Source organism: Cydia pomonella, chromosome 10, assembly GCF_033807575.1.
Source record: "Cydia pomonella isolate Wapato2018A chromosome 10, ilCydPomo1, whole genome shotgun sequence".
Lineage (NCBI taxonomy): Eukaryota > Metazoa > Arthropoda > Insecta > Lepidoptera > Tortricidae > Cydia > Cydia pomonella.
The window spans coordinates 11033007-11060657 of NC_084712.1; the positions used below are offsets into that span (position 1 = coordinate 11033007).

At 40.0% G+C, this 27651-nt stretch overlaps 3 protein-coding genes across 4 annotated transcripts in view; 1 reads left to right on the forward strand and 2 right to left on the reverse strand.

The window, feature by feature from the left end:
- The window catches only part of LOC133522089 (large ribosomal subunit protein eL29), a 29568-nt gene extending 26759 nt beyond the window's left edge, over positions 1-2809 (reverse strand). The window contains exon 1 of the mRNA XM_061857294.1: positions 2676-2809. The gene's annotated coding sequence lies outside the window, so the exon portion shown is untranslated. The remainder of the gene's footprint in view (positions 1-2675) is intronic.
- LOC133522078 (signal recognition particle subunit SRP68) lies at positions 24-10647 on the forward strand. Of its 2 annotated transcripts, XM_061857279.1 has the most exons (6): positions 24-263; positions 4119-4240; positions 4901-5128; positions 5849-6034; positions 7009-7139; positions 9561-10647. In XM_061857279.1, exons 1-6 carry the CDS (start codon positions 164-166, stop codon positions 10582-10584), a joined length of 1791 nt encoding a protein of 596 aa, XP_061713263.1. In that variant the 5' UTR covers positions 24-163; the 3' UTR covers positions 10585-10647. The 2 variants fall into 2 exon arrangements, with proteins under 2 accessions (XP_061713263.1, XP_061713265.1); XM_061857281.1 differs by lacking the exons at positions 24-263; positions 4119-4240; positions 4901-5128 and adding an exon at positions 5198-5317.
- A 188-nt stretch (positions 10648-10835) lies between these two features.
- LOC133522092 (E3 ubiquitin-protein ligase ZNF598) lies at positions 10836-27548 on the reverse strand. The gene is made up of 10 exons (XM_061857296.1): positions 27439-27548; positions 27147-27340; positions 26822-27073; positions 24947-25032; positions 23330-23568; positions 21575-21689; positions 20789-20946; positions 19837-19968; positions 15806-15999; positions 10836-15269 (listed from the first exon to the last, which is right to left on the reverse strand). The coding sequence occupies exons 2-10, from the start codon at positions 27312-27314 to the stop codon at positions 14130-14132; spliced, it is 2484 nt and encodes an 827-aa protein (XP_061713280.1). The 5' UTR covers positions 27315-27340; positions 27439-27548; the 3' UTR covers positions 10836-14129.
- Positions 27549-27651: the final 103 nt, after the last annotated feature.

Below are 27651 nucleotides of genomic sequence, written 5' to 3' on the forward strand. Positions count from 1 at the left end.
TCGAAACGTACCCATCTGTCCATTGACGTTTTCAATTGACGTATGACGTTGCGTGTGCTAATACTGCGAATGGAGTGATACGAGTACGAACACTGAAAAGTATCACTAAAAAGTGCAAGTGAAATTTTGTAGACAAACTTAATTAATTTATTTTTGTACAATTATGGTAGTGTTAGAAGGAGAAGCTGGAGATGCGAAAGCCCTAGGTACTGAAGAAACTGAGAAGGAAGAAGCGAAACCCCCAACTCTTCTTACTTTAGAAAGTATCCTTTTTACGATAAAACAAGCAGTTTTTATTAACGTGGATTCAATCGGATAGTACAATATGTTTATCGATACTTAATGTTAAGACGGTTTCATTTTAAGGAACGCAGGTTTCATTATATTTTTTGCATGCTTAACTAATATACCTCGCAGGTTGGAAGGAGTTCGAATTTCTTCAAGATAAATAGATAAGGGTTAAATTTGTCACATTGGGAAAATGCGTACAATTAGTTTAATAATAATCACTAAAATTTGTCCCTTGAATTATTTTCATTAAACTACACAATGTGCACTAAGCAAAACCAAATCATGAACTGCAAATTATGGACATATTATAGTTAGGTTTCCCCACCAAATAAAACACATTACTCCTTACATTAATAACCAATTATCCTTTAAAAAGGCCTCCCATTCCATTCTAGTTTGAATCTTTATTTTGACAAATCAAAGTTGCCTTTGTCTTGGCAAGTTTTAATATTTGGGCGGCTACAGGTAATAAAAATTGAGTACTTTGCAAGCAATATTTTGTTATCCCAGATAGGTATATATTTACACCCCAGGCCAAAAGTATGGAAACAAGCTTAAGTATATGTAAATAAAAAATTGTGATTTTCTTGCAATGGATTTTTATACTTCTTTTTTAAAATTATGGCTTCAGTCCAGTGAGACTATTTCGCCAGTATCAAGGTCTTAGGATCTTTAAATATGACTAAAATTTATGGTTAGTACAAGACAGTGTACGGTGATTTTATCAGCTCTTGTAAAGCGATAGCTGGACTTTACAAGAAGCACATTGACTACCGGCTGTTGGCTCCAAAATGGTGGTTAAACGCGTTTCAAGATTAATTCTCCATTCACTGCATACTACCACAATATCATAATATAAAAAACAAGGCAATTAATCACGAGGCATGACTATTAATATGGCGCTCAAACCGGAAGTCAGGATTTTTATACTACTCATTGACAATTAGAAAACAAAATAGTAAAAATGATATAACAACATTTTAGAAGTAAATAACTCAAATTTTGGTTACAATAATTGCCATTACAACATTTTGTATAACATTTTGTTTTGTAGGAATCCTATAAATTACTAATAAGAGTGTTTTTGGCAAAAATTTCAGTTTTAGGACAACCTTTTATGACTGTACTTTTCTTTCCACAGGGAATGAATGTTCATCATGATAATTCTAAAAACTGGTTGCATTTTTTTTATCACAGAGTTCCCATGGCCACCTTCTGTCTCCATTATAATTTTGCATTGTGACCTGACTTACATATGTATGCAGATTTATGAGAAGTGGATCATTGAACTTGCAAGATTTTACCCATACAAACAACATACAAACAAGGTATAGATATACATTGCAAGTTAAATAAAAGCTTGTAAAAACACCACCTATTATAAGTTATTTTCAATTTGCTATACATACGGTCCATAAAATGACTGGAGTAAAGGTAATAATTACAAAGGGAGACTGTAACTTTTTCCAAATTTATTTATTTATGTTCAGGAGAACCAACAGCTTTAAACTTACAATAGGACAACAAGATTAATACAGAGAGCCAATTACAGGAACTCACAAGTAATTACAAAGTATATAAAAAAAGTAATGTAAAATAACACTGACGCACACACACATGCGTACAAAGTGAGAAAAAAATAAAAACACAATTGAAAATGAAAATACATAGAAGCCGTTAAAATAGACCCTAGGTTCGGAAACACTTAATTCATTAGCGCCCAGAATAATTGAGATATCGAACTTCGAAAGAAAAAAAGAACAAAAATCTTATATCTTTTATATATATTTTTTTCAATATATTAGGATGTTTTATTACTTACCATGTATTTTTAATCTTATGGGGTTGCCTAATGTAAGTTTTTGGTTACCAATATACAATAATAATAATAGAAACATGAGATATTAAAAATAACAATGTTGTTTCCATACATTTAGCTTGGGGGTATGTAGTTACACAAATAAAGTAAACACTATTTGTCTTTTCCATGAGTCCCAAAATTTGTCAACCTGTTTTGATATTCAAATATTTGGCTGCTCAGCTTTCGAATATTTTTTATAGGCTAGCTACTCACAGGCTGTATGTGTACAAGTAAATTGCACATGCATCATATTCATCATTTGCCCCATCAGCATTTAGTTTATATAAAAGTGTTATAATTAGTCAATAAGTTCCCCTTTTCATTCATTAAATAATCACGTTCGCTACTATATAAGTGTGCACACCTATCAAGTTATAAGTAATAAAGCAAGTTTATCTCAAGAATTCGTCTTTCGTGTTTCACATTACTATCAAGATATCTATCAAGTAAATGTTAGAGTTAGCAAGTACTTTAACAGTATGGAAGAGATAATTCTGTAATGATAACACTGCTGATTACTTACCTCTACTTTTAAGTTGATTTGTACCATTTTCTTTTACTGAGGTGTGCAATAAAGACTAGTAGTAGGGTGCCCAGATGTCCTGTATTTAGGGCACGAATTTTTCAGTGTCCCGTAATTTGGTGAAACGACCGATCGGGCGCCCCAGCTACCGCTGGTGTGATGTCGTGGAGGCGGACCTGCGTCGGCTGAATGCCAATTCATGGCAGGAAACCGCGCTGGATCGGGACAGGTGGCGTTCTCTCGTTTCGGAGGCCAAGATTCTTTTTGGATCGCTGAGCCAAAGCAGTTAGTTAGTTAATACGAGACAGTATGTTGTCCCGTAATTTTATGATTCAATGGCATTTAACTATAAAAATACCTATTCGAACAATATTTCTTTTCTTGTACACGGTGTTTCATTAATGGTATAGACTATTTAATTGATTATGCCAAAGTTTAATGACAAAGAAAATGATTTTTAATAAAAACCGGCCAAGTGCGAGTCGGACTCGCACAGGAAGGGTTCCGTACAATTATCTAGTACCTGGGCGACCGAGCTTTGCTCGGTTATAACTATTTATTGTAATAAGGTGGTGTATAGATGATAATCTTAACTACATTTTTTACTAAATTAAACTTGTCTAAAACAATAAAAATTAAAAAATTATATATACACATGAACACATTAAAAAAAAAAGTTGGTCACCGGGCGGGATTCGAACCCGTAACACTCGTTTCTAGCCGTCCGCGTCTTAACCCGCTGAACCAGACGGACAGTGGCCGGCACTACGAAATTAGCGACCATATTCTGCGTCGAAAGAAAAACGCATGAAAACTCGAAAACACGTGTTTTCCCAAATTTAGGACTAATCTAGATCGATTGTATACCCCCAAAAACCCCCATATACCAAATTTCAGCGAAATCGTTAGAGCCGATTCCGAGATCACAGAAATATATATATACAAGAATTGCTCGTTTAAAGGTATAAGATAAAAAACGGTCACCCATCCAAGTACTGACCCCGCCCGACGTTGCTTAACTTCGGTGACTGGATAAGAACCTCGAGATTGGAAAGAAATATTTATTTTATTCTGTTTTTAGTATTTGTTGTTATAGCGGCAACAGAAATACATAATCTGTAGAAATTTCAACTGGTTAACTATCACGATTCATGAAATACAGTCTGGTGACAGATGGACGGACGGACGGACAGCGGAATCTCAGTAATAGGGTCCTGTTTGACCCTTTGGGTACGGAACCCTAAAAAACGGCCTGTCTCGTATTTTAACCTCGAATTTTCCCGTATTTTCAATGCAGTTGTCTGCTGGTCACCCTAAGTAGTAGGTACAAATTATGTTATATTTTCTTTCTTCCTTAATGCCTTTATTTGCGTAATATACCAGTACATATGGTATTTGTTGTTTGCTGTTTGTTCGTTTGAATGATTTTCGTAACCAGCACAGTCTTCCGGCTGACGAAGGATGCACAGCAGCAGCATGGGCTGCGGCACGGCGACTACCAGCGCTACCGCGGCTACTGCTCGCGCCGCATTCGTCGCCTCAGGAAAGTGCTCAAAATACCGCAAGTATGTTTAAACTTTTATGCAGAGTTAAACAGAGTAAACTCTTGTTTGTGGTTAATTGTGGTGAACTGAATAAATTTACATTAACAATAAGTACTTACCAGAAACAGCAAACAAAAAATCATATCATAAATGAAACCTTTGTCCAGTCCTCTTTCCAACGTAATACTTCTTCATGATGCAATGTACAGTCAGCGTCAAATACTTTGTAGTAACCAAAGTAGCCAAATAGTTCGGTATACCATACTAAATATATGGTGTACCGAACTATTTGGCTACTTTGGTTGCTACAAAGTATTTGACGCTGCACTGAAAGAAATGTTTGCATAACTGTAACAAAATTTTGGTTACTGTTTACACAAAAATTGGGACTTGCGAACTATGTGTTATATGTTACAAAACCGTGTTTGGCTATCAGTGTTCAGGTACTGGGTATACACTACAAAATAAGTTTGTAAATTTATGCAAAGTTTATTTTCTTATAACCGTAGTTTAGTTATTTAGTAAAGTTACAAAACCAGTTCGGCTATCTATTTTTTTCAGTGTGACTGTACCTACTTATGGCAATGTTCACATAGTTGGCACATAAGTTCAATCTGCTATTTTTAAAGGAAAATCACCACTGCTGCACCTCCTTTCCTATGTAAAGAAAACATTTTCTAGGGTGACCGTCGCCACTACCGGCGGCGCGATGTGACGACAGCCCACGTATCGGGCCCGAAGGCCGAGCCGCGTCTGCTCTGCGTGCCCCTGCTGCAGGCCGAGCGGGCCTGGGCCCACGCCATGCAGCTTCGACAGGAAGCTAATACTGAACCGAGGAAGAAGTTCCACCTTGTTTCTAGGCTGAAAAAGGCTTATGCACACTCGCAGACGCTACTGGAGCTGTGTGAGGTACTTAACTAATCTCTTCTCCTCATAATGACTAATGAGTCAAGGCTGTCAAAACAGGCCGAGCGCGCCTGGGCCCACGCCATGCAGCTTCGACAAGAAGCTAATACGGAATCTAGGAATAAGTTACACCTCGTTTCTAGGCTGAAGAAGGCTTACGCACACTCGCAGACGCTACTGGAGCTGTGTGAGGTATCGTGACTGATGTGTTCATAGTTAATTAAGCTATCATGGAACTATGGAAGAAAATCTCATCTACTCTAGGTCTAGGCTACGCTAACTCTCTGATGCTCTTAAAGTTTAGTCAACTACGATTTATCACGCAAATTCTGTTTTGAGAGGCGTTTGATCAATTAGGTCATTTAGTTCGTCTGTTCGTTGAGAAGGGCCATCTAACAACCTCTTGGCGGTCGCTTGATCATTTCTAAATCGAATAAAGCACATATTTCACCGTGGAGGGCGCAGAAGCCTTTTAGCATGACAATAATTTTCGCGACTTATGCAGGCTTTGCCTTTCAGCCCTCTCGCGCATGAGAGGAGGCCTGTGCCCAGCAGTGGGACGTATATAGGCTGAATTATTATTATTATTATTATGCAGGCTTTGCAACGCTCGTGACACTTATAGAATTCACAAGATGGACAATACAACACTAATAAATTCCTTTAACAATCCCATGTATGTTTTGATATGGCTTTCTTTATCTGATCCATTAAATTTGACAGAGCGGTGTATGCGACGCCCGCACGCAGCTAGAAGCCGGCGCGTATGCAGCCTGGCTGAGCGGGGTGCTGCTGGTGGAGCTGCAGCAGTGGCGCGGCGCGGCCGAGAGCCTGCAGCGCGCGCAGCTCGTGCTGGAGAAGCTGTGCGCCGCGCTCAACGAGGAGGAGCGCACGGTGTACAAGCAGAAGGTACGGGGATAGAAACCGCGCGGACTACGAGTTTGTGATGAGCGGTATTATATATTTGGGTGCCGTAGATATATAAAGAATACTACAAGCGGCATAATTATAAGTATTTAATAGCGGGAGAAATTAGCCGTGTGCAACTAATTAGGGTAATTCCACGAGACTAACGTTAGTTACCAATTCTTTCGTGTGTTCTTACATTAATTAAGCAATTTTAAGTATCCAGATATCTACCTGTAGGGGCTATGCCAACAAACAAAAAAAATCTCACTAGATCCATCTTGGATCTACTGGTTGGATCTATCGAGAATGAAGGGCTATGCGCCAGACATACTGACACTTAAATTTGCTTAATTGATTTAAGAACACACGAAAAAATTGGTAACTGACGTTACAGTCTCGTGGAAATACCCATTAGCGTATTCATCAGGCTTTATACGCTACTGTATACTGTGTTTTAAAAAAATGATTCCACACTGTTTCCTACTCCTTATCAAGATAAGGATCCCAAGGGATGCGCCGGCTTGTTTTTATAAGAGCGTTATAGGAAGCCTATAGTGGGTTAAAGACCTATAGACCTACTTTAACAAACAGAAAGATAATCTCATGAATTAATAGTCCGTGATTTATGCGTTGTCCAAATTGTACTGTTTTTCTCGCGTAATCACAATTGACTTTACTCGCTTTGAATCAACTGGCGAACAGTGTCGTAAAACTTTTCTTGCACAGTTAGGGTAAGCATTAGAGATAGCAATATGAACCCACTCGTCACTAGTGTACAGTACAGTCAACCAATTTGAATCCTAGGCCACTATAGAACCTTGTCGCTTTAACTACTCTATACATGACATGCATCACTCAATAAGCACTGGTGTAGAAGTCATAATGACATGGTTCTATAGTGGCCTAGGAATCAAATTGGTTGACTGTACATGCATGTTGCGCATATTTAAATAGTATATTGTATGTACTCACAGGTGGAAGAACTGAAGCCTAGCCTGCGTTACTGCGCATACAATATTGGCGATCAATCGGCGGCAGGCGACCTCGTGGCTATGCGAGGACAGGGCCTCATCGAGAACCTGGACACGCTAATGGCTCAAGCCAAGTGAGTATGAACCTTAACCCGTATAGCGTAAGGTTGTATTTTCAATCCGTTACAGCCGACAAGATGGCGGCGGTTGTTTCCCTGGTCATGGGAGGGCTGAGCCTGATCGAGATCTGGACACGCTGATGGCTCAAGCCTCAAGCAAGTGAGCATGTATTTGAACCTTAATTCGTACAGCGTAAGGTTGAATGTTTAAGTAACCGGGTGACCTATTGGTCACGAGCAAGGCCTCATCAAGAACCTGGACACGCTGATGATTCAAGATAAGTGAATATAAACCTTAACCTATAGGGGAAGTGGGGCACCTTGATACGTTTTTTTGTTTTACCTTTAAAAAAGACTGGGATAGAGAAATTCATTATATAAATTGCTCAATTGCTAATGCATCAATGTACATACCCTTGGCCTCCGATTTTTTTTTTCAAAACCATCTGCCGATGACTTTAAATATAAAGTAATTGAAAAACAACTTGTATTCAGTGTTTCAAAGTGTCTACTTGCTGCTGCACTGTAAAATATGACTCATCGTCTGAGCGTTGCCGAGTCTCCGGCAGCTACTAGTTGGTAATGGTATCTTCGGCGGATAGAAGCCAGTGTCAGTGAATGAACAATGAACTCTCATTGTTATAGTTTTCCTGTGTGATGTGTCTATGTGGCCTCATTTTCTACAGCGTAAAGTTAAAACTGCGCGTACCAGACCTCGAACAAATGTGGCGTTCCATCAGAGCAGGGCTCGTAACAGATTTAAAAAGAGCGGTAAATACCTTTTTATTTTGGTTTTACTCCAAACTTTCATAAGAACGCGCACGTGTTAAGAACTTTATTGTAACCTAAATAAACCGGTTTATTTGACGAGCGACGACCGGCCCGTTTGGTGGTGTGCCGCGAAAAGAAAGTCATTGACATAGGAAGAAACCGGTTTTTATTGTTCTAAAACTGTTAATCTGACAAAATCTTTCTGCTAAAAAATTTTTTATGATGTGGCTTTATATTATAGTGAGATTTTTCTAACATCACATATTTGACACATGACATTTGATGTTTGAAGTGATGAGTTATAGTAGCAAGTATGCAAAATATCAGCCACCAGGTTTTGGTAAAAAAAAAGATCTTTCTTCAATTATTATTTTTCTAGCTACTAGCCGATTTTGACGTGCGTCACATATATTGTGCATATAGTAACGGCAATATACGACACCAAACCATTCGAAATAAAGACCTATGGAGTATATGCCGGCAAACACCCATTGACGAAGAAATTGCGACACGGAAATGGAGATGGATAGGACATACTATTCGAAGAGGGGAAACGAATAATGCTACCATAGCTTTTGCGTGGAAACCGCCGGACGGAAACCATGGCTCCGGGCGTCCTGTACACTCTTGGCAACGGTCCGTCCTAAGAGAGCTACGAGCCGTCGGGTTGAGCTGGGGCGAGGCCAGAAGACGAGCTGAAGATAGGAAGGCGTGGCGCGAGCTTGTGAAGGCCCTTTGCACCTCTGGGGTACTTTAGGACAACAACAACAATATACGACATCAATTATGGAACACATTGCCATACAAAAAAATTAAATAAATAAAACAATAAAAAATCTTTTTTTTTAAAGTACTTTTACGTCAGCGACACCTCCAAGTTTTTCACCAAAGCTAGCCTCTTTAATAAGCTATAAAATGAATGTATTTACTTAATTTTATCTGTGGTATAACAGTGTTTTTTTAATTGAATACATCACTATACATTTTCTTTACCCGCTCGCTAAAACTTGTATGTTTATACTAATGAACACTGGCCACTTACAAAAATTAAAAAAAGAATAATTAAAAACTATTAATTTCTTCGAGTGGCTAAAGAAAATGTATAGTGATGACTTCAATTTAAAAAAAAACACCCTGTTATACTACAGATAAAATTAAGTAAATACATTCATTTTGTAGCTTATTAAAGAAGCCTCTTTAATAAGCTACAAAATGAATAGCTAGCCAGCTTTGGTGAAAAACTTGGAGGTGTCGCTGACGTAAAATCTTTTTTTTTGTATGGCAATATGTACATAATTGATGTCTTATAATTGTCTTTACTATAGCTATATATAAACCAAAAATATTGAAGAAAGATCTTTTTTTTTTTACTAAAATCTATAACATTTGAGGGCTGATATTTTGCATACTTGCTCCTCTAATATAAAGCCACATCATCAAAAAAAATTACTAGCCAAATCTCGCTGGAGGCAGATTCAAATTATCCTGGCATGGCCTTTAACCGGTTTCCGAGCTTTGCATCGGAGATGGATCCATATGCTTTATTTGCATAGGGACCATTCTCTGATGGAAAGCCACGAATTAGTTGGTGGACTGTCGTAGTTTGCGCGCCATAAACTCCATGGCCCAATGATTCCCTTAGTGTTTATTACTGTCGTTTTGCAGGGAGTCCCGCTCGGGCGTGATGCACGAGGTGGAGTGGCGCGGGCGGCGCGTGACGGTGCGGCCGGAGAAGGCGCGCATGTTCCTCATCACGCTGCAGGACCTCGACAAGTCCGCCGCCGCCGCGCCCGCCACCCAGGCCAAGATCGACATCCTCGACAACATACTCATCGACGTCAAGGACGCCATCTCCGCCATCAAGGACGAGATCAAGAACGACCCCAAACTCAAAACCACCGAGGGCACCCAATCCGGCATCTACTATCTTCTCTCGTATCTGATGTATCTGCGTCTCATGCGCACCATCGAGAGGAACAACCTTTTAGTTCAACAAGCCGAAACCGCGCGCAAGAATAACACTCAGATAGACGGAAAGAAAGTCCGCCCTCAAGACTTGACGAGGCTCTACGAGATCATTCTTCAGAACTTCAATGAGCTTCAACAACTACCTGGCTTTGAAAATGACGCGGCGTATCAGCAGGAAATAGAAATCCAGATGAAGGCGTACAAGGCCTTCCGATGCTACTACATCGCCCAGGTCTTAACCGGACTCAGGCGTTTCAGGGAAGCGCTGGCCATGCTCGAACGCTGCAGCACATACACTGTCGAATCCATCGCTAGCAAACTTGACGATAAACAGTTGCGAGAGAAGCTGGAAACTTTAAAGAAAGACATTGAAAGCTGCAAATTCGAAGTCCACGCCGATTCGGTGCTCGAAGACGATGACGAGGATGAAGAAAAATACACCTCTAGCGGCAAACCGTACAAAGATAAGAAGCCTCTAGTGGACCGCTTGGACGAGTACCGCGAGGACACTCAAGTGTTGACCAAGAACCCTAACATCTTCAAGATGCCGCCCCCGATGGAGGCGATTCCTTGCAAGCCGCTGTTCTTCGACCTGGCGTGCAACTTCATAGAGTTCCCGAGCCTGGACGACAAGACGGGCGCGGCCGACAGCAAGAAGCAGGGCGCCGGCATCACGGGCCTGGTCAAGGGGTTCTTGGGCTGGGGCAAGAGCGACAAGTAGGGGGTTTTTATACGCATTTTATTTGGTTGTTCATAGGCGACAAAATATATGTATCTATATGAATTAATTTTGTTTTATTTACTTTCCAACTTACCATAATAAGATTACCTAATATTTTTCTGCTTAAGTACTAAGATGAGGCATCTGAGCGTTAAAGGAGCTGCTAGATATTCAACGCATGTGGCATCCGAACTGGAAATCGTAGGTGCGAACATAGGTTTGCACCAATGAGTTTGATTAAAACTGCAAAATTTGTAGAGACCAATGCTTCTTTATTTTAATCTCAGTTCCGTCTTTACTCATTACTTATACATTTTATATTGTCCGTACATTAGTACAATTTGAAAGCTTAATAAAACCAATAAAATTATTTAACAAAAATATTTTACACGTAGTTCAGTATGTTTTACTCAAGCAGTATAAAAATATAATAAATTTGGTTTTTAAAATAATTTCACATTGTTAGTCCGCTGCGGTGCTATAATTTTTATACTGTACTATATTTTAGATGGTTAAAATGAGAGATGTTATCTTGCAAAGAAAAAGTATTAAGATGAATTCTGTCTTTATAATCAAGTAAAAAAGATGCATAAATAAGCATTTTTACTGAACTGGCAGGCTTAAGCGGACACATATCGATTTAGCACACCCAATAAAAACGTTTACTAATGTTTAACAGCATTAAGCCCATCGCACATTAGGCGTCGTCAAAATAACAGGGACATTTTAGACAAGTGTTTTTTAGTGTTTACCTATTCTTCCCCGGCATCCGTGACTGCTGCCATACATAAGGCGGGGACAGATGGGAATGAATCATATGAATGCACATATTCCTATGTGCCCGACGGGAAAAATTGGTAATACGCCATTTTTTAGACTAGGCACCAGACACCAATAGTTAAAACTAGGCCGGTAAGTAATTAACTCAAATAAGAGAAGCAAGTTAGCATGTGCAGAAATGTAACGTTTTCAACCAAAAGGTGCCACATTCGGGTTGTCGACAAGGTTGATTTCAAATTGAAGCTATATGGAAATAGTGCCTTTTGACAACCGACAATAAGTACCTTTTGGTTGAAAACGGCACAAATATGGTCAAGCCCAGTGATTCGGGGGTTCGAAAGGAATCGAATTGCCTAATATACGGTGGGTTTATAAAATATATGTGCTAGGCAAATATGACTTGAACGCTGTACAAATTTGAATTAGTTATTCTAACACAAACACCCGACTCTGTTGAATATTATAGCGTAAGTGCAATTCAAATTTAATGTCAGTAAAAAAAGGTAGAATTTCACACATAATTTTAATAGCACACGTGTACTCTTTCGAACTAGCAAGACTGCAACACTAAAAGTGTCGACATTGCTCATGGTAAATATGTATTTCACGGTTATTCTACGAAGTCTAGGAATGAGTATACAATTTTGACTCTTATTTCACAAAAGTTAAGTTTCAAAATTGTATAGATTGACCTCTCGTATACCGGAACGTACATCGGAACGTCAAGTATTGAATTCTAACAAAATTTTAATTGAGCTATCAATACCTGCACGTGGTTAAGATGATTAATGTTACATTATCTCGATGTCAAGTAGACCCGCAAAATAATTTGTAGAAACCACTGTATTGAATGTGTATTTGCTTTACACATTAAAACATATATAACAGGATGATCAATTACAATAATCATATTCATGGAAATTGATTATATGTAATCAATTAATAGTGTATATTATACACCATAATACTAATTTATTAATGTTATTATGTACCGCAGAATAATGGTGAAATACGTGTGCCAATTATCGATTATAAATTTTGAGCCACAGATGCTTAGAGCCTGAACACTAAAGAGCTACTGATAAATTAATTCTAGTTTGTGATTTTGTACCTTAAACAGAATACCTGAAGCAACCACGCATCCTAGTATGATTCTAGCAAAAATACATTTGAAATAGAGGTGGATTGTCAAAGTAAACTTTGTGGCCACAGTAAATTTACTGCCATCTTTCGACACATGATTAAAACTTTTAGAACGTCATTTGACTTGACTGAGAAAGACGACAGCGCCGAGCTGGCATAGAACCACCGCATACAGATCAACATGAAAATCTATGAAAGAGGCAGCAGTGAGCAGTGAGGTTCAGCAGTGGACGCGAATGTGCTGAGAAGAGAGAAAAGATTTGGCTTTGATCCTTATTATTTCACTGATATGTGTTCAATTTGTTAAATATCAAAAAGTGAATATCTAATAGAGCATAGGCCAAAGGTTATGGCACCATCGCTCTGAAGATGGCAGTAAATTTACTGTGGCTACAAAGTTTTCTTTGACAATCCACCTCTATTTCAAATTCTCTTTGATTCTAGTAATATAGATTTTCTGATAAGGTATAAAATCAAAACAAAAAAAACTATCAGTAAATCACAAACTACATGTAATTTATAAAGGTATACCAACTTTATTTGCATAATTAATACTAGGCCCGATTTACACGTGGATTAGTGTCAAGTGCGAGTTCATACACTTACTGCTCGCAAACAACACTAATAAATGTGTAAATCAGGCCTTATATCTGTACAAAGAAACATCTATTTGAGACCATAAAGAATTTGACAAATATTTAAAACTTAGTATTAGAGCACCCTAAATTAGAATTTACATGCAGTATAAAAACAGATTGAGCTAAATTTAGACCAACGGTCCTACAACAAACAAAATTGTAGTTTTTAATTTGACGGAGCAAACTGAAATATTTCACGAACATCAATCTCAGATATTACGTCCATTTTGCGACGTAATATCTGAGATTGATATAGCTATATATCTTGTTTATGTACGAGTACCCATTAAATAAACAGCATACAAAATGGCCTCGGTATGCAATTATTGAGATTTTTCTTAACGCCTCGTGTTATCTTGATTAATTTCGAATTTTTAGATAATTACTGTAACAAAGATTTTTCTGTAAACAATATAGGAAGTACCACGTATTAATACGGTCTTTATCGAGTGAATTTGATTTACGCCTGGAAATATCGTCTTACACTATGTACATAAGCTCGCGTATTAAACAGCAACAAGACCCGCAAGTACAACTACAGTATTTATGTCGAAGATATCACATTTATTATACGTTTACCTTAACAGTATCACTACAGTTTCGGTAGCTAGCTATTATACAAGAGTCACACTCAGTGAAAATATATTATATCTTATTATCATTCGTCTCGACACCACACAGCTCAAAATTATAAAAAGGTCTGCTACAGACATTAGCGCATTCGCTAAATTATGAATTAGCTTTCAAAGTATAGGATACATTTTTATAAACAATGTGATAAAAATTTTATGACACCAAGGTACAGGTATTATAAACCGACCGCTTAGCCGAGATCTCGCTCTAGTTCAATCTCAGGAGACGTCTCAGCCGCTATGGAAGCGTACCAAGAGAGTTCTCCAAACGATACCTAGAGTCACGATGAAAGCCCTCGGGGGATTAGAACGGATCCAAAGTGTTCGTGGTGTCGGCGAGGCGCGGCGGCGGCTAGCGGCCGAGCGGCGGCCAGTGCGTGGCGTCGTGCGCGGCGCGGTCGGCGGCGGCCAGCAGCTGGCCGCACGCCACGCACGTGTCCAGCGCCACGCGCCGCCCCACCACCAGCTCCTGCTGCTTGGCGATGTCCGGCAGCAGCGCCACCAGCTCCGCGAACAGCGCCTCCGTCTGCGGCCCCAGCGCGGCCGAGCAGTGCGCGTAGAACTCGTCGGCCCCGATGAGGCTGTCCCGGAAGGCGCGCGAGGCCACCTTGAAGTCCTCCATCGCCTGCGCGCTGCCGAGCGCGGCCGCGAACTTGTTCACGAGCGCGCGGTTCCTGCTCTCGAAGTTCAGCGGCGGGATGTACGAGTGCACGGGCGCGTTGAACGTCTGCCCCGAGGAGTTCGTGAACGTCATCCCGTCGCACGCCGGCCTAGTTTTGAAGCCGGGCGGGACGCCGTTCGGCACCTTCTTCTTAGTCTGCTGCAGGACAGTTTTCATGGGCAACGCGAAGTTATTAACGGGCACTACGTTATTAGATTTTGAGAGCGACGGGAACTCTTTGGCCGCTAAGGAGAAGTCTCCGTTCCCCCCGTTGCGTTCTTTCTCGTTGACGGTGACCGTGTCAATGGTTTTGATGTTCCGGTGTTGAGCGGGCGTGTTCGCGGAGGCCGCCAGCGTGGTCGGATCCATATATTTCAGATCCTCTATGCCGTTGACGAGAGACAAATCTATATCATAGACGTTCTCTTTCCTCGCGCTGTTCTGCTTCTTTTTCTCCTTCTTTGTGAGTTTGGCGTCAGAGTTTGTGGGAGGAGTTTGGAAAGGTTGCGGCTTAGGCTGGGGTTGGGGTTGCGGCTTGGCCTGCGGCTGCGTCGGCTGCTGCGTTTTCTTAGCCTTCTGTTTGGTGTTGACGGGGAGGCCGGGGAAGTCCGCGACAGGGTTGAAGGCGGGCTCCCTGGGCGGCGGCGGGTCGGCCCGGGGCTTGGGCTTCTCCTTCTGCTTGGAGATGGTGATCCACTGCGGCGGCGCGGACGGCGCGCCTCCGCCCGACAGCGCGGGGAAGGCCTCGCTGCTGAGCGGAGCCTTCTTTGGTTGAGAGTTAGACGTGTTTTTCTTTAGAGCTTCCATCTCTTGGCTGTTGATCATGGCGACCTGCATGAAATTAATTTGTATTAAAACCTGTATTTTATATTACATTATTAATTAGAACCCTCATTTCTTAATGCTTCCTGTTTACGGCCGTCAGTCACTAGAGAATAGCAGATGTAAAAACTAATTCTAAGGCAGAAGTCGTTTTTAGGGTTTTCAGTGGACAATATCAAGAACATAGGTGACCATGACAACCGTACCTTGGGCGGCTGCAGGCAGGCGGCGCCCAGGCCGGGGTGGTCGTCGCGCGCGCCGGGCGGCAGCGTGGGGAAGTGTACAATATCAAGAACATAGGTGACCATGACAACCGTACCTTGGGCGGCTGCAGGCAGGCGGCGCCCAGGCCGGGGTGGTCGTCGCGCGCGCCGGGCGGCAGCGTGGGGAAGTGTACAATATCAAGAACATAGGTGACCATGACAACCGTACCTTGGGCGGCTGCAGGCAGGCGGCGCCCAGGCCGGGGTGGTCGTCGCGCGCGCCGGGCGGCAGCGTGGGGAAGTGTACAATATCAAGAACATAGGTGACCATGACAACCGTACCTTGGGCGGCTGCAGGCAGGCGGCGCCCAGGCCGGGGTGGTCGTCGCGCGCGCCGGGCGGCAGCGTGGGGAAGTCATCGTCCAACAGCGGCCGCCGCGCCGGGACGGCCGCGCGGTGCCCGGAGGCCTGCGTCAGTCGGAAGTTGCTCGCGGAGGTCGGCTGGCTGTGCAGCTGGATTGACATGCTGGGTTTTGCTGAAATTATTAATTCATATTATACATTTCACCAGGATTCTTCTTCTTTTTCGCGTTTTCCCAGCATTTTGCCACGGCTCATGGGAGCCTGGGGTCCGCTTGACAACTGATCCCAAGATTTGGCGTAGGAACTAGTTTTTACGAAAGCGATTGCCATCTGACCTTCCAACCCAGAGGGCTAATCTAGGCCTTGTTAGGATTAGTCCGGTTTCCTCACGATTAGGGATTGCAATCCGGTCCGGCGGATCCGGTAATCCGGCCGGATTCGGCACTTTTCAGGAGCTACCGGATCCGGTAAAAATCACCGGATCCGGACCGGATCCGGTCAAATAAAAAAAACGCCTAAATACAGCACGCACTGTGCGGTTTAGATGAGGAAAAGGCGACGGATGAGAGGTATGAACTTGAACAGAGCATAAAACGAATGAAAAAGTTTAAATTTAGTTAAATAAAAATATATTTATTATGACGATGACTGGGAACAGAAGTTGCCTTTCATGTTGGTGGCACGATACGACGATTACATAAATACTGTAATAGAAGGAAAAATTAAGCGATGGAGATGCCATGGAAGGCATTTGTAATTTATGCTAAAGAGAAGAAAAGAGTGTCATAATGTTGTGATAGGAGATCAAAAGTAAACAAATGAGCAGGATTAAGTCGGCGGTACTCAACCGACTAGAGCTGGGCTAATCCATATGTGTTACATGTGTGAATGAATATAAGATTGTAAGTTTGTACTTAAAATGAATGTATGAAATGAAATGATAACATTGATAATCTTTAGTTTACTTCGATTTTATATATATAATGATAAAATATTTTTTATTTTCTATTCAAATTTGAGAGAGAATCTTTTGTATTTACAATTTCATCCAATCTTATGCAATTTCCTTAATGGTACATGCTACTCTACGTCTAGCCAATTCTTTATTTGATCCAAGTAACTTTTCTTAAGGAGTCCCTTTCCTCGATGGATTTCAATCCTATACTCTATTATTTTTCGCATGAGATCGTCGTGTCATGTTCCATTCCCTATAATTTGACCAATATACTTTTCTGTAAATAAAAAAAAGGTAATTTTTTAAATCATACAGACTACTACTTTCTTGGGCAAAAAATTAGGGAAAATTTAATATCATTTTGGTTGATAGTAAAATATCTTATTTTCTTACTAGAATGAATGTCAACGTTACAAAGAATTCAATCAAGGAACAGTCACGAAAACTTGTCATTTCAAGGAGTTCCAATTCCTACCCCACACCCCATTACGGGCATTGGAAACTAATCAAATTTATAATTGTAAACGAAAATTTGAGCACTTGTGAATGGTTATATACAGGGTGTAATCGTTAAGTGTGGCCAGGCCATAATTCCGTAAATATAACAGATATCAGAAAACTTCCAACTGATATCGAAAGTGCGTTACCCAATGAGTAAAATTACATTAAAAACTTTTTTAAATAGATGAAGTAATATTAAAAATACTAAGTTAAAACACTCCCATACATTTAGTATGACGACTTACAGCCTCAAAGAATGTCGGGTGTCGTAAGAGATAAAACTGTTTGAGATTCGTTATTTGTACGAATACATTGTAATAAAATAATAAAACTACCGTTTATGAAATAATTAATATAAGATTTATTTTGAAATTAATAATTATTTTATTTACAACAGTTGCTCGATGTAACGTCCTTCTTGTGCGATACATACACGGGCCCTCCTAACTTTTTCTAAATGAACTTTTGTTAACATTTGCGGGGTAATTAGAGCAATGGCACGGCGTACGCGATTTTTTAGCTCTTCTAAGCTGTGCACTCTTTCAGCGTAGATATTATCCTTTATGAATCCCCATAAGAAAAAAACACACGGAGTAAGATCCGGGGATCTTGCCGGCCATGGAGTCACACTATTATTGGCTATTAAGCCAGTAAAATGGTCTTTTAAAAAATCCATGACAATACGTGCGTTGTGTGGTGGGGCTCCATCTTGTTGGAAAATTATCAACCTTCGTTCTTCGTCTGGAACGTGTTCTAGGAGACGCTGTAAATCGTTTTGGATGAACTCAAAATATTTCTGTCCAGTCAATGTGCCGCCATAAAAATAAGGCCCAATAATCCTGTTACCAAGAATACCACACCACACACTGGTGGCTTTATAAAATATTGGAATGAAAATATCTAACTTTAGTATTAATTTAAAGCCGTCAGATAATAATAGATCAGTACGTGTAAATACTTGAAAATGATAATTAATTGATATGGAGTAAGTGGTTAACATAAGAAAATTCATGAATCATTTGATAACGGTGAAATGCCTCGGTCGTATAAACTAGTCTTTGAATGAACGGCTTACCTACTAAATGTATGGAAGGGTTTGAAGTTAATATTTGGGATATTTCTGCTTTTATTTAAAAAAAGTTATTAATGTAATTTTACTCATCGGGTAACGCACTTTCGATATCAGTTGGAAGTTTTCTGATATCTGTTATATTTACGGAATTATGGCCTGGCCACACTTAACGATTACACCCTGTATAATAAATGACCGATTTCATATTTGGGTTTTTAAGTGATATTGACAAGGTCACACTTTTTACTACTAAGAGTTATTTTATTGTTAAGAAGTTATTTATTAACTTCAAATTATAGATTTAGGAATACGTATTACGCAAAAAACTAGAAAAATATGTCATTTAATTAATTTTGATATCCCTATACCAAACCGGATCCGGTCCGGCCGGATCCGGCCGGGTTATGGCCAAAATGAAAATCAATCCGGTTTGCAATCCCTACTCACGATGTTTTCCTTCACCGAAAAGCGACTGGTAAATATCAAATTTCGTATATAAGTTCCGAAAAACTCATTGGTACGAACGAGCCGGGGTTTGAACCCGCGACCTTCGGATTGCAAGTCACATGCTCTTACCGCTAGGCCACCAGCACTTTTTACTCAAACAATTTCGCCAGGATTATGAATTATGAAGTAAAATATAAAGTACAACACGCACGGTGCAAGGTCCGCCCTTTGTCTATTTAGAATAAAAATATATAAAAGCCAATCAAATTAGTTTTTTTCTAAGAATTAATTCCCAGCAAGCTGAAAATCGTTTTAAAACCTTCATTTGGTCCTAAATGCGTGTAATCCGAGTTTGCGCAATCCCAGGCGGTGCGTATAATTTCTTTTTCAGTTTTTGGGTTGTAGATCGAAAACGGTACGTTCGGCGGATATTTTGTTATAATCTTGATGAAATTGATATCTAAGGATCCAGGAGGTACCTTAATATGAATTCGTAGTCATAGTTGTAAAAAATGGCCGCCATTTGGAATTTCTTTATTTCTGGTATGATTGTGTTAAAAATCCGAAAACGAACACGCCTTTTCACCAGTGTCTGGTCCACCAAATCTTGCTGTTATTATAAATGATGTTGGGTTCTACATCGAGTGGTCTGGCAATCCAAGGAAAAAAATATCTCCTAACGCTCTCAAAATATATCAAATGTATGCACACCTCCTGGAATTGCGCAAACTCTGATTACACGCATTAAGGGCAAAATAAAGGTATTAAAGCGATTTGCAGCTCGCTGGGAACTAATTCCTCAAAACGCTTGGCCTAATATTAAGAAATCGATATTCATCATTTAAAAAATAAGTATCCAACAAACTTTGTATGTCGCTTTTTATAACTCTCAAAATATACCTACTTCGCCATGTCATAACGTTTGACTAAAAAAAACCTAATTAAATACTATATCCCAGCTGCATAGCATCATTATAAACTTCGATTATCAGTGTTAATGAGTGACACAAGAATACAGCAGGTAGATGTACTCACAGCTGCGCAGGATGGTGGCGGCGACCGGCGGCGCGGGCGCGGACGCGGGCGCGGGCGCCGGCGCCGGCGCCGGCCCGCTGTCGGCGCCCAGCGCCGGGAAGTTGCGGTCGTTGCGCGCCAGCCCGGCGCCTCCTGCCACACCAAACAATCACTGCTACATCTCTCGGTACTTACTGCGTCACTATTGTGGGGCTACGAGACGTGCACTGTATCAACGAAAACGTGTAGGAATAAAGCTGAAATTTAATATTTATAACTATGTACCTATCGCAAAAAATAAATGGATACGACTTAACATCACTCATCATACCGTCCTAGATATCGCATTTTACCGATAAGACCACCTGTTGTTCTGTACTTAAGGCCCCGCAGGTTCTTGTTCTCTCAACCTCATTGAGCGTTAGCGTGAGCGAAATGTGCGTGCTCGGGAGCGCGGATTTCGTGTTTTTGAATAATTGGTTGTAAATTTAAAAGAAGAATAAAGTATTCGCGAGATCTCTCAAAAATTAAAAGGCGCATTTTCAGAAGCAATTTTTATATTTATTTATTTATTGTGCGGAGAACCAATAGCTATCAATTGCACAATAGTTTATATATATATATATATATATATATATATATATATATATAAATATATAAATAACAAAAAGCCAATATAGGTTCCCACCGGTAGCAACAGGTTAACAAATAATTGGTGGTGAGCACTAGATTTTTTTTTACAACGTGTTTCTAGATTTTGTGTATAAATTGTTACCATTTTTTAAAGTATTAGTGTATTAACTATGTTCGTGATTTTTTTCTATCGAGCTAAACTCAAAAAATCAAGATCCGATGTGCCAATTAAATTCTTGACAACCGTATTGTTTTCTAAAAATGCGTTACGACTTTTTTTAAACTCCGCTCTCTGACTAAACAGCAACTTAATTTTTTCTGTGTATTTTCAACTTATAACCTTTGTAGGCCTTATGTCCGGCGCCGAGCACGATGTTAGGCGTCTGCGGCGCCGCCGACAAGCGCGGGAACTGCTCGTCGCTGCGGGTGTCGATGCGCGGCGCGTGCTGCACGGGAGGTGGAGGGCTGATAGAACGCTCCATTTCGCGCTCTCGGTCCCTGTTACGTAAAAAAAAAACTTGCTTTAAACAAAATGGCCAGACTTACCCACCATCCGTTTCTTAAAGCATAAATTCTTAAGAATCTCATTAAAATCGGTGTATGGTACATATTATACTAGTAATCATTTCGGCCCGACGCACGCCTCCTAAAGGTCCGGGACCCCATGGTACCGAGATATGATAACACATAATTTCAAGACGTAAAATTTAGCTAGTCATACCACCGTCACAGGTACAAAATTTAATGAAATTATGTTAAAAGCGTTTTAGGCATGGAACCTAAAGAACGGCGCAATTTAGTGCAACTAATATTACAAGGTTAACCCGTAGTAGATGACGCTGTACTTTTAGGTCCATGATCAAATTGCCGAAAGTGAGACGGTAGTCGTCACATCAACGCCATAATCTAGACATAAGTAAAAACTAAGTGGACGCTCTAGCGGAGCGTGCATCGGGGCGGGCCGTGCAGCGTTCATGTTCAACACATTCAAACGTATGCGACCTGACGACCTGAGCTGACGTTGCTTGCCCCACCGTACGCTGCACAGAACACTTCCCAGTCAGGCCGTACTCAGGCCGACTCAGGGGGTATAAATAGCGTGTATTTGTATAGTCCTTGAACCGACCTAGGAGCCCGTTGGGCCTGCGGGTGCGGCGTGATGTTGAACTGCAGTTCCAATGTCCGCGCTTGTCGCGCCGCGCCGCGCGGCATGTTGCGCCCGTGCACCGTCGCCTTGTGAGCTGCATGTTAACGAACAACGAGTCAATTATTCATTTCCCTTAAATTCTTCATTTTTCCCTTGACATTCGGTCTCAATTTAGAGTATGATTAGGGATAGTTAAACCTAACCAACGATAACGCACACTGGCATCGCGCTTATGAACTAAGAAATAAATACAAAGTGATATTTCTCTCCTGACTAGACTTAATACGAATTAAAGTTACATATTTTTTCATTGTTCTACTAGTCCTCATTTATATATTTACGTATTATTCTATATTTTTCTTCGACAATCTATTTAATCAACGACAAATGTCATATCAAAGTGTAAACACATTTATACTAAAACTAAACCATAAATTCCGCTAATGTGTTTGATATCAAATGCTATACCATTCTTGAATTGAGATATACAAAATGTTGCCGATAATATTATGTATGTCATTAAAATTTCTTGATAGTAGAGATATTACTACGAGGAAGAACCTTTTCTGTAGAACACACAGTTCCACGCACATAATTATGCCGAGGGGAAATACCCTCTAACAGCGGGGAAGTACCGCGTTGAATCGTAACATTTATTTCATCGTTGTATGCGCAATATGCACATGTATAAGTTTTGCGTTGTGTTATCTCTCGATTAAGCTAGTAGTTCAAAATCAGATCCGCAGCCGCCACCGTAAACTGTGGTTACTTTGATCCGTGTGGTAAAATTGATCAACGATGTTTATGCCATAAGAAATTGGTTTTTGAATGCGAGTTCAAGAATTTAATAATGCAGTAGGCAACCTTTTTTATTAGCGTTCCGTAGTCAACTAGGAACCCTTATAGTTTCGCCATGTCTGTCTGTCTGTCTGTCCGAGGCTTTGCTCCGTGGTCGTTAGTGCTAGAAAGCTGAAATTTGGCATGGATATATAAATCAATAAAGCCGACAAAGTCGTAGAATAAAATCTATATTTTTTTAGGGTAGCTTTCCTGCACGTAACGTGGGGGTGTTTTTTTTTTTTTTGCTTCAACCCTACAGTGTGGGATATCGTTTGAAAGGTCTTTCAAAACTAATAGGGGTCTTTAACAAACATTTATTGATAAAATGGATATATTCGGAGATAATCGCTCCGAAAGAAAAAAAATGTGTCTCCCCTCTAACTTTTGAACCATAGATCAAAAAAATATGAAAAAAATTGTGGAAGTAGAGCTTAAGAAAGACGCGTAAAGTAGAGATTAAATGAAAACTATAGCGGACATGATCAGTTTAGCTGTTTTTGAGCAATCGCAAAAAGTTTCCCCTTCATAGTAAAAAGACGTACTATCCACAGTTCATCCCTTGGTTAATAATCTACTATACTTTAAGCTCCAGTTTAGCTTATTGTGATGGAAGAGTAACTCCGGAACCCTACTCTGAGCATGGCCCGACATGCTCTTGGCCGGTTTTTATTGAAATAGATTATGAACGCTGTCAACAAAAAAATCCTTAGATTAAAAATCGGCGATCAATAATAATGGTAAGCATATCCTGGGTTCCAAAGGTAGCATCTATGGATGCAATCAGACGCCTATCCTCTAAGATGAGAAAGACACCGAGAGAGGGAAAGAGAGAATTATTACTGACTGATTAATTTCAAGCTCGGGATTACACAACCTACTCGCTATTACAATTACCTTTAAGATCAATCTCGCTCCGAAACACAGCCGTAAGATGCTGTCCAGCACACTCGCCCTCCTCGCACAGATAATGGTCCGTCCGAAAATGATGGGCCAGCGCCACGTGAGACGCGTAGTACAGGTTCTTGCCGTCGGCGTCGCACAGATGGCAGAATAAGTGCTCCTTGCGGAGGTGCCGGTACAGCTCGTCTGCGTCCATGAAGCGCTCCTCGCAGAACTCGCAGAGAGGGTGGCCTCTGTTCATAATAGACAACATTCGTATTTAATTCATTGTCATAAGTGCGCCACAGAAGGCCCAGTTCTTAAACTGGCCTACTTCCCACAGTAAGTAAGTAAGTACTATAGACAAAACAGCAAGTTCATAAGAAACATAATGATGGGCCTTCTTTGGTGCACTTACAGATAGTGGAGATAGACCTCAGTGAGCTCAGCGTCGGCTAAAGCTGGCATGAATTCAAGACCCATTTTGGGTCATCGCGCACGTAACAATCAATCAATCAAAACTTTATTGATAAAATATAGTTATTTTACATGTCAACTCATTATAATATATCTATTTAATCGCACATTATTATTTTATAGATGAAAACATTATTTACACAATATAATTATTTCAAAGTTCATTATCATTACGGGTCGAATTATTTTAACTTATTTTAAAAAGAATTAATCAGATTTATATAATATTGAAATATAATTATAATTTTTAATGAACAAAAAAAATTTTTTTTAAGTGTAACTTATTTCTATCACATGCAATTAATTATAAATATTTTGTTTTAAGTTTAAAATAAAAAATAACTTGTACTTGACGGGCGCGATGACCCAAAATGAGTCTTGGCCTCGAACATTCCGCCATTTTTCACGATTCAGATCGAATTCACGCCAGCTTTAGCCGACGCCGAGCTCACGGAGGTTTATCTCCACTCTATCCACACAATGATATTTAGGATGACCATCAGGACGGCGTCCAGTTGGTGCAGGTACCTTATATTTTTGTTTGAGTTAAAAGCGCTGGGGGCCTAGCAGTAAGTGTGCAATCCGTAGGTCGCGGGTTCAACCCCCGGCTCGTACCAATTAGTTTTTCGGAAGTTATGTACGAAATATCCCTTGATAGTCGCTTTTCGGTCAAGGAAAACATCGTGAGGAAACTGGACTAATCTCATCCCAATAATAAGACCTAGTGCACCCTCAGGGTTGGAAGGTTAGATGGCAGTCAATTTTGTAAAAACTAGCGCCTATGCCAATTCTCGAGATTCCTTGCCAAGCTGACTCCAGGCTCCCATGAGCCGTGACCAAATACCTTTTATTGTTTGAGTAAGTCAAAAACCAACAAAATTGAATAGGAGCTACGAAACTATAAAATAAGAAAGATGATTATGATAAGTTATTATTTGGGACTTCGGCCCATTTGGGGTTACAAGAATAACTAACTAATTTTTATCAATAAGTAATAATACCTCTATAAAGAGGCAAATAGAAATCACTTTTATTGTCAACCAATAATGAGGTACCTTTTAATTGAAAATATCAAATGTCATAGAAATAATCTACATCTAAAGTAATCTTATTAATGATTAAAACACTCCTATTACTCCAAAGTACCATATTTACCTGTGAGAGGTGTCATCTAGGTCTCCTTTTCGTCGGTGGTGAGCGAGTTCCTGCCGCGTGTAGCATTTCCGCTCATTTGTAAATATCTAGAAACGGGAAATGTACAATAGTAACATTTACAACACAGTTCAAAAGTATATTATGTGACTTCTAACAAATGTAGAATTCATTCAACTCCCACTCTTACATTTAAAATAAACTGGTTTAAGTTACTTATCAGTCAAATTATTGAGATAGAGACTATACAGTAAAGTAAGGATGCTAAACACAAAGTATTTCATACATTGACCCGCCTGTTTACTTTTTCGCACGCACATAATTACATTGCTATCTTGCTAGCACAGAGGCATTGACCACCAGCATCATGGGCGGGAAAGCAATATATATTACGCGCATATGATAGAGATCATAACAGGCTGGTCAATATACAAAATTATGTGTGCTTAGTGTATTTTACTTCTAATGAAGTATTATTATTTAAAGCCAATCTTTGCTTAATTGCACATATGTTTCATGCATCAATAAATGTCAGTGACGTAATCAATAAATTTCCTTATAATGAATAAATGATTGACATGACATTTTACCAGTGATACAAATAATTATTATTGCACTATATCATAATATTATATGGTTGTTTCAAAATTTAATATTAGGCTAACAAACACGACCATAGATACCACTTTTAATCTGTTGTCAATAGGCGGGTCCACACAGAGCGAGCATACGCGCGAGGCAATTTCCTCGCGCACGAAACGGCCAGTGTAGACGTGCCTCGGCCGAGGCGGCCCGCGCGTTTTCCTCACCTGAGCGTGCCGCCTCGGCCGAGGCACGTTTAAACTGGCCGGTTTGTGTGCAAGGAAATCGCCTCACGCCCATGTTTGCTCTGTGTGGACCCGCCTAATTACAATTTTAATACTTGGACTTACAGGTCAAACAAATAGAGTGGCAAAAAATGTCGACTGTCCCCAAAGTTAAGCCCTAACCCTTAACCCTAATATTTTATGTTACACCTATGTTCTCAACTGTCAAGAAAAAAAGACAATGAATGTATATCTCTGTAATCTATGGCAAATGTTGCTAAATATAGTGAGATAAATCTATGGATATAAAAATTTGTCACTCAAAGCATGGGCTAAGATTAATTAGTCCATGCTCAAAGCAAAATAGTTCTGCCAGAAAAGTAATTAATGGTAAAATAGTTTAGTGGCAGTATTAATGGTACAATGAACACAATGTATTATGGCCATGCACACTAAATTGTTTACTATGTATATATATGTTTGATGACACAACTAATGTAATATTAAAGAGTTAGGCAAGTATCACTAAGGCATTCATTGACACTAGCTGAGATAAGAATTTGTATCAGCATTGTTCAGACATACATTATTGCAAAACATACTAGTAAAGGAAATGATGAAGCCTACTAATATTAGATTAGCCGGGTCCACACAGAGCGAGCATATGTGCAAGGCAATTTCCTCATGCACAAACCGGCCAGTGTAGATGTGTCTCGGCCGAGGCCTGTCGACACTGGCAGTTTTGTGCGTGAGGAAGTTGCCTCGCGGGTATGCTCGCTCTGTGTGGACCCGGCTATTTTTGTTGACTTGAACATTTTGGAAATTTCCACATCAAATAAAAAAATTGGAAAACCAAATTAAGGGTTTACTTACTATTGATGTGGTAAAAATTAAATTGTGGTTAAATGAAGTCTTTAATAATACACTTGTTAAATACCTTATATTTATAAAAGGTAAAATCTACATGTAAACATTGTGTAGTGTTTTTTGTATAACAACCTAATGAATTAATTAATAATAACATTCATAATAATTAGAATATTGGTGAAATAGTAAGCAAAACTTGACTGACCTTTAAGTGCTTAACACAAAGATCACAGAAATATCTCTCATGGACCTTCCGCATGTGGTCACTGAGCATAGTGAAAGTCCGGAACGGCGCCAGCTTGCTGCAGAGCCGACAACGGTTCTCCAACAGTTCCTCATAAGCATTCTTTATCTCCTGACTGCAGAATGCTATCTTAAACTGCCTTTCAAACAACCGGTCCGTAAAAACACGATTGCGCAATTCTTTGTAAGGCAGGACGGAGTCCGTAAACACAACCTGTAGATAAAATAAACCGAGTAAGTCATACGTTATAGTTACGGTTTGTATACCAACGAAACAACGTGCTCACCCTCGCCAGGTCTTGCCGACAGATGGGACATTCGTTCTGCAAACACAGCACTCGCATCCGAGTGGAACACTCGAAACATACGGGGTGGTCGCACTCGCCAATCGAGTAGTACAAGACATTCTTGAAACACACTACGCAAGTGTTATTGTCGGCCTGGGAGTCAGCCATGGTCGTTGACTGTTACGAATGGGGCTCTGTAAAAGTCACACTGAATTGTTATATCGTCAAAATTTATATCGTGGTAGCGACAAAATCGTAACTCTTGGAATAACTCGAATATGTACCCACGTACGTAAATGAAGGACGAAAATTTCTGTGCTATCCAAATTTGACAGACAGTGTAGTTTTGGAACTTTAAAAACCGTAACCGGAAATGAATTAACCGGTATCCGGTAATTAATGAAACGTTGCCCATTTATGATAAATAAGAGTAGTGAAAATCGAGCGTTTAAAAACAGATATGGAACACACTTACATTTGACTGTTCCAGAGTATACGTTCTGAA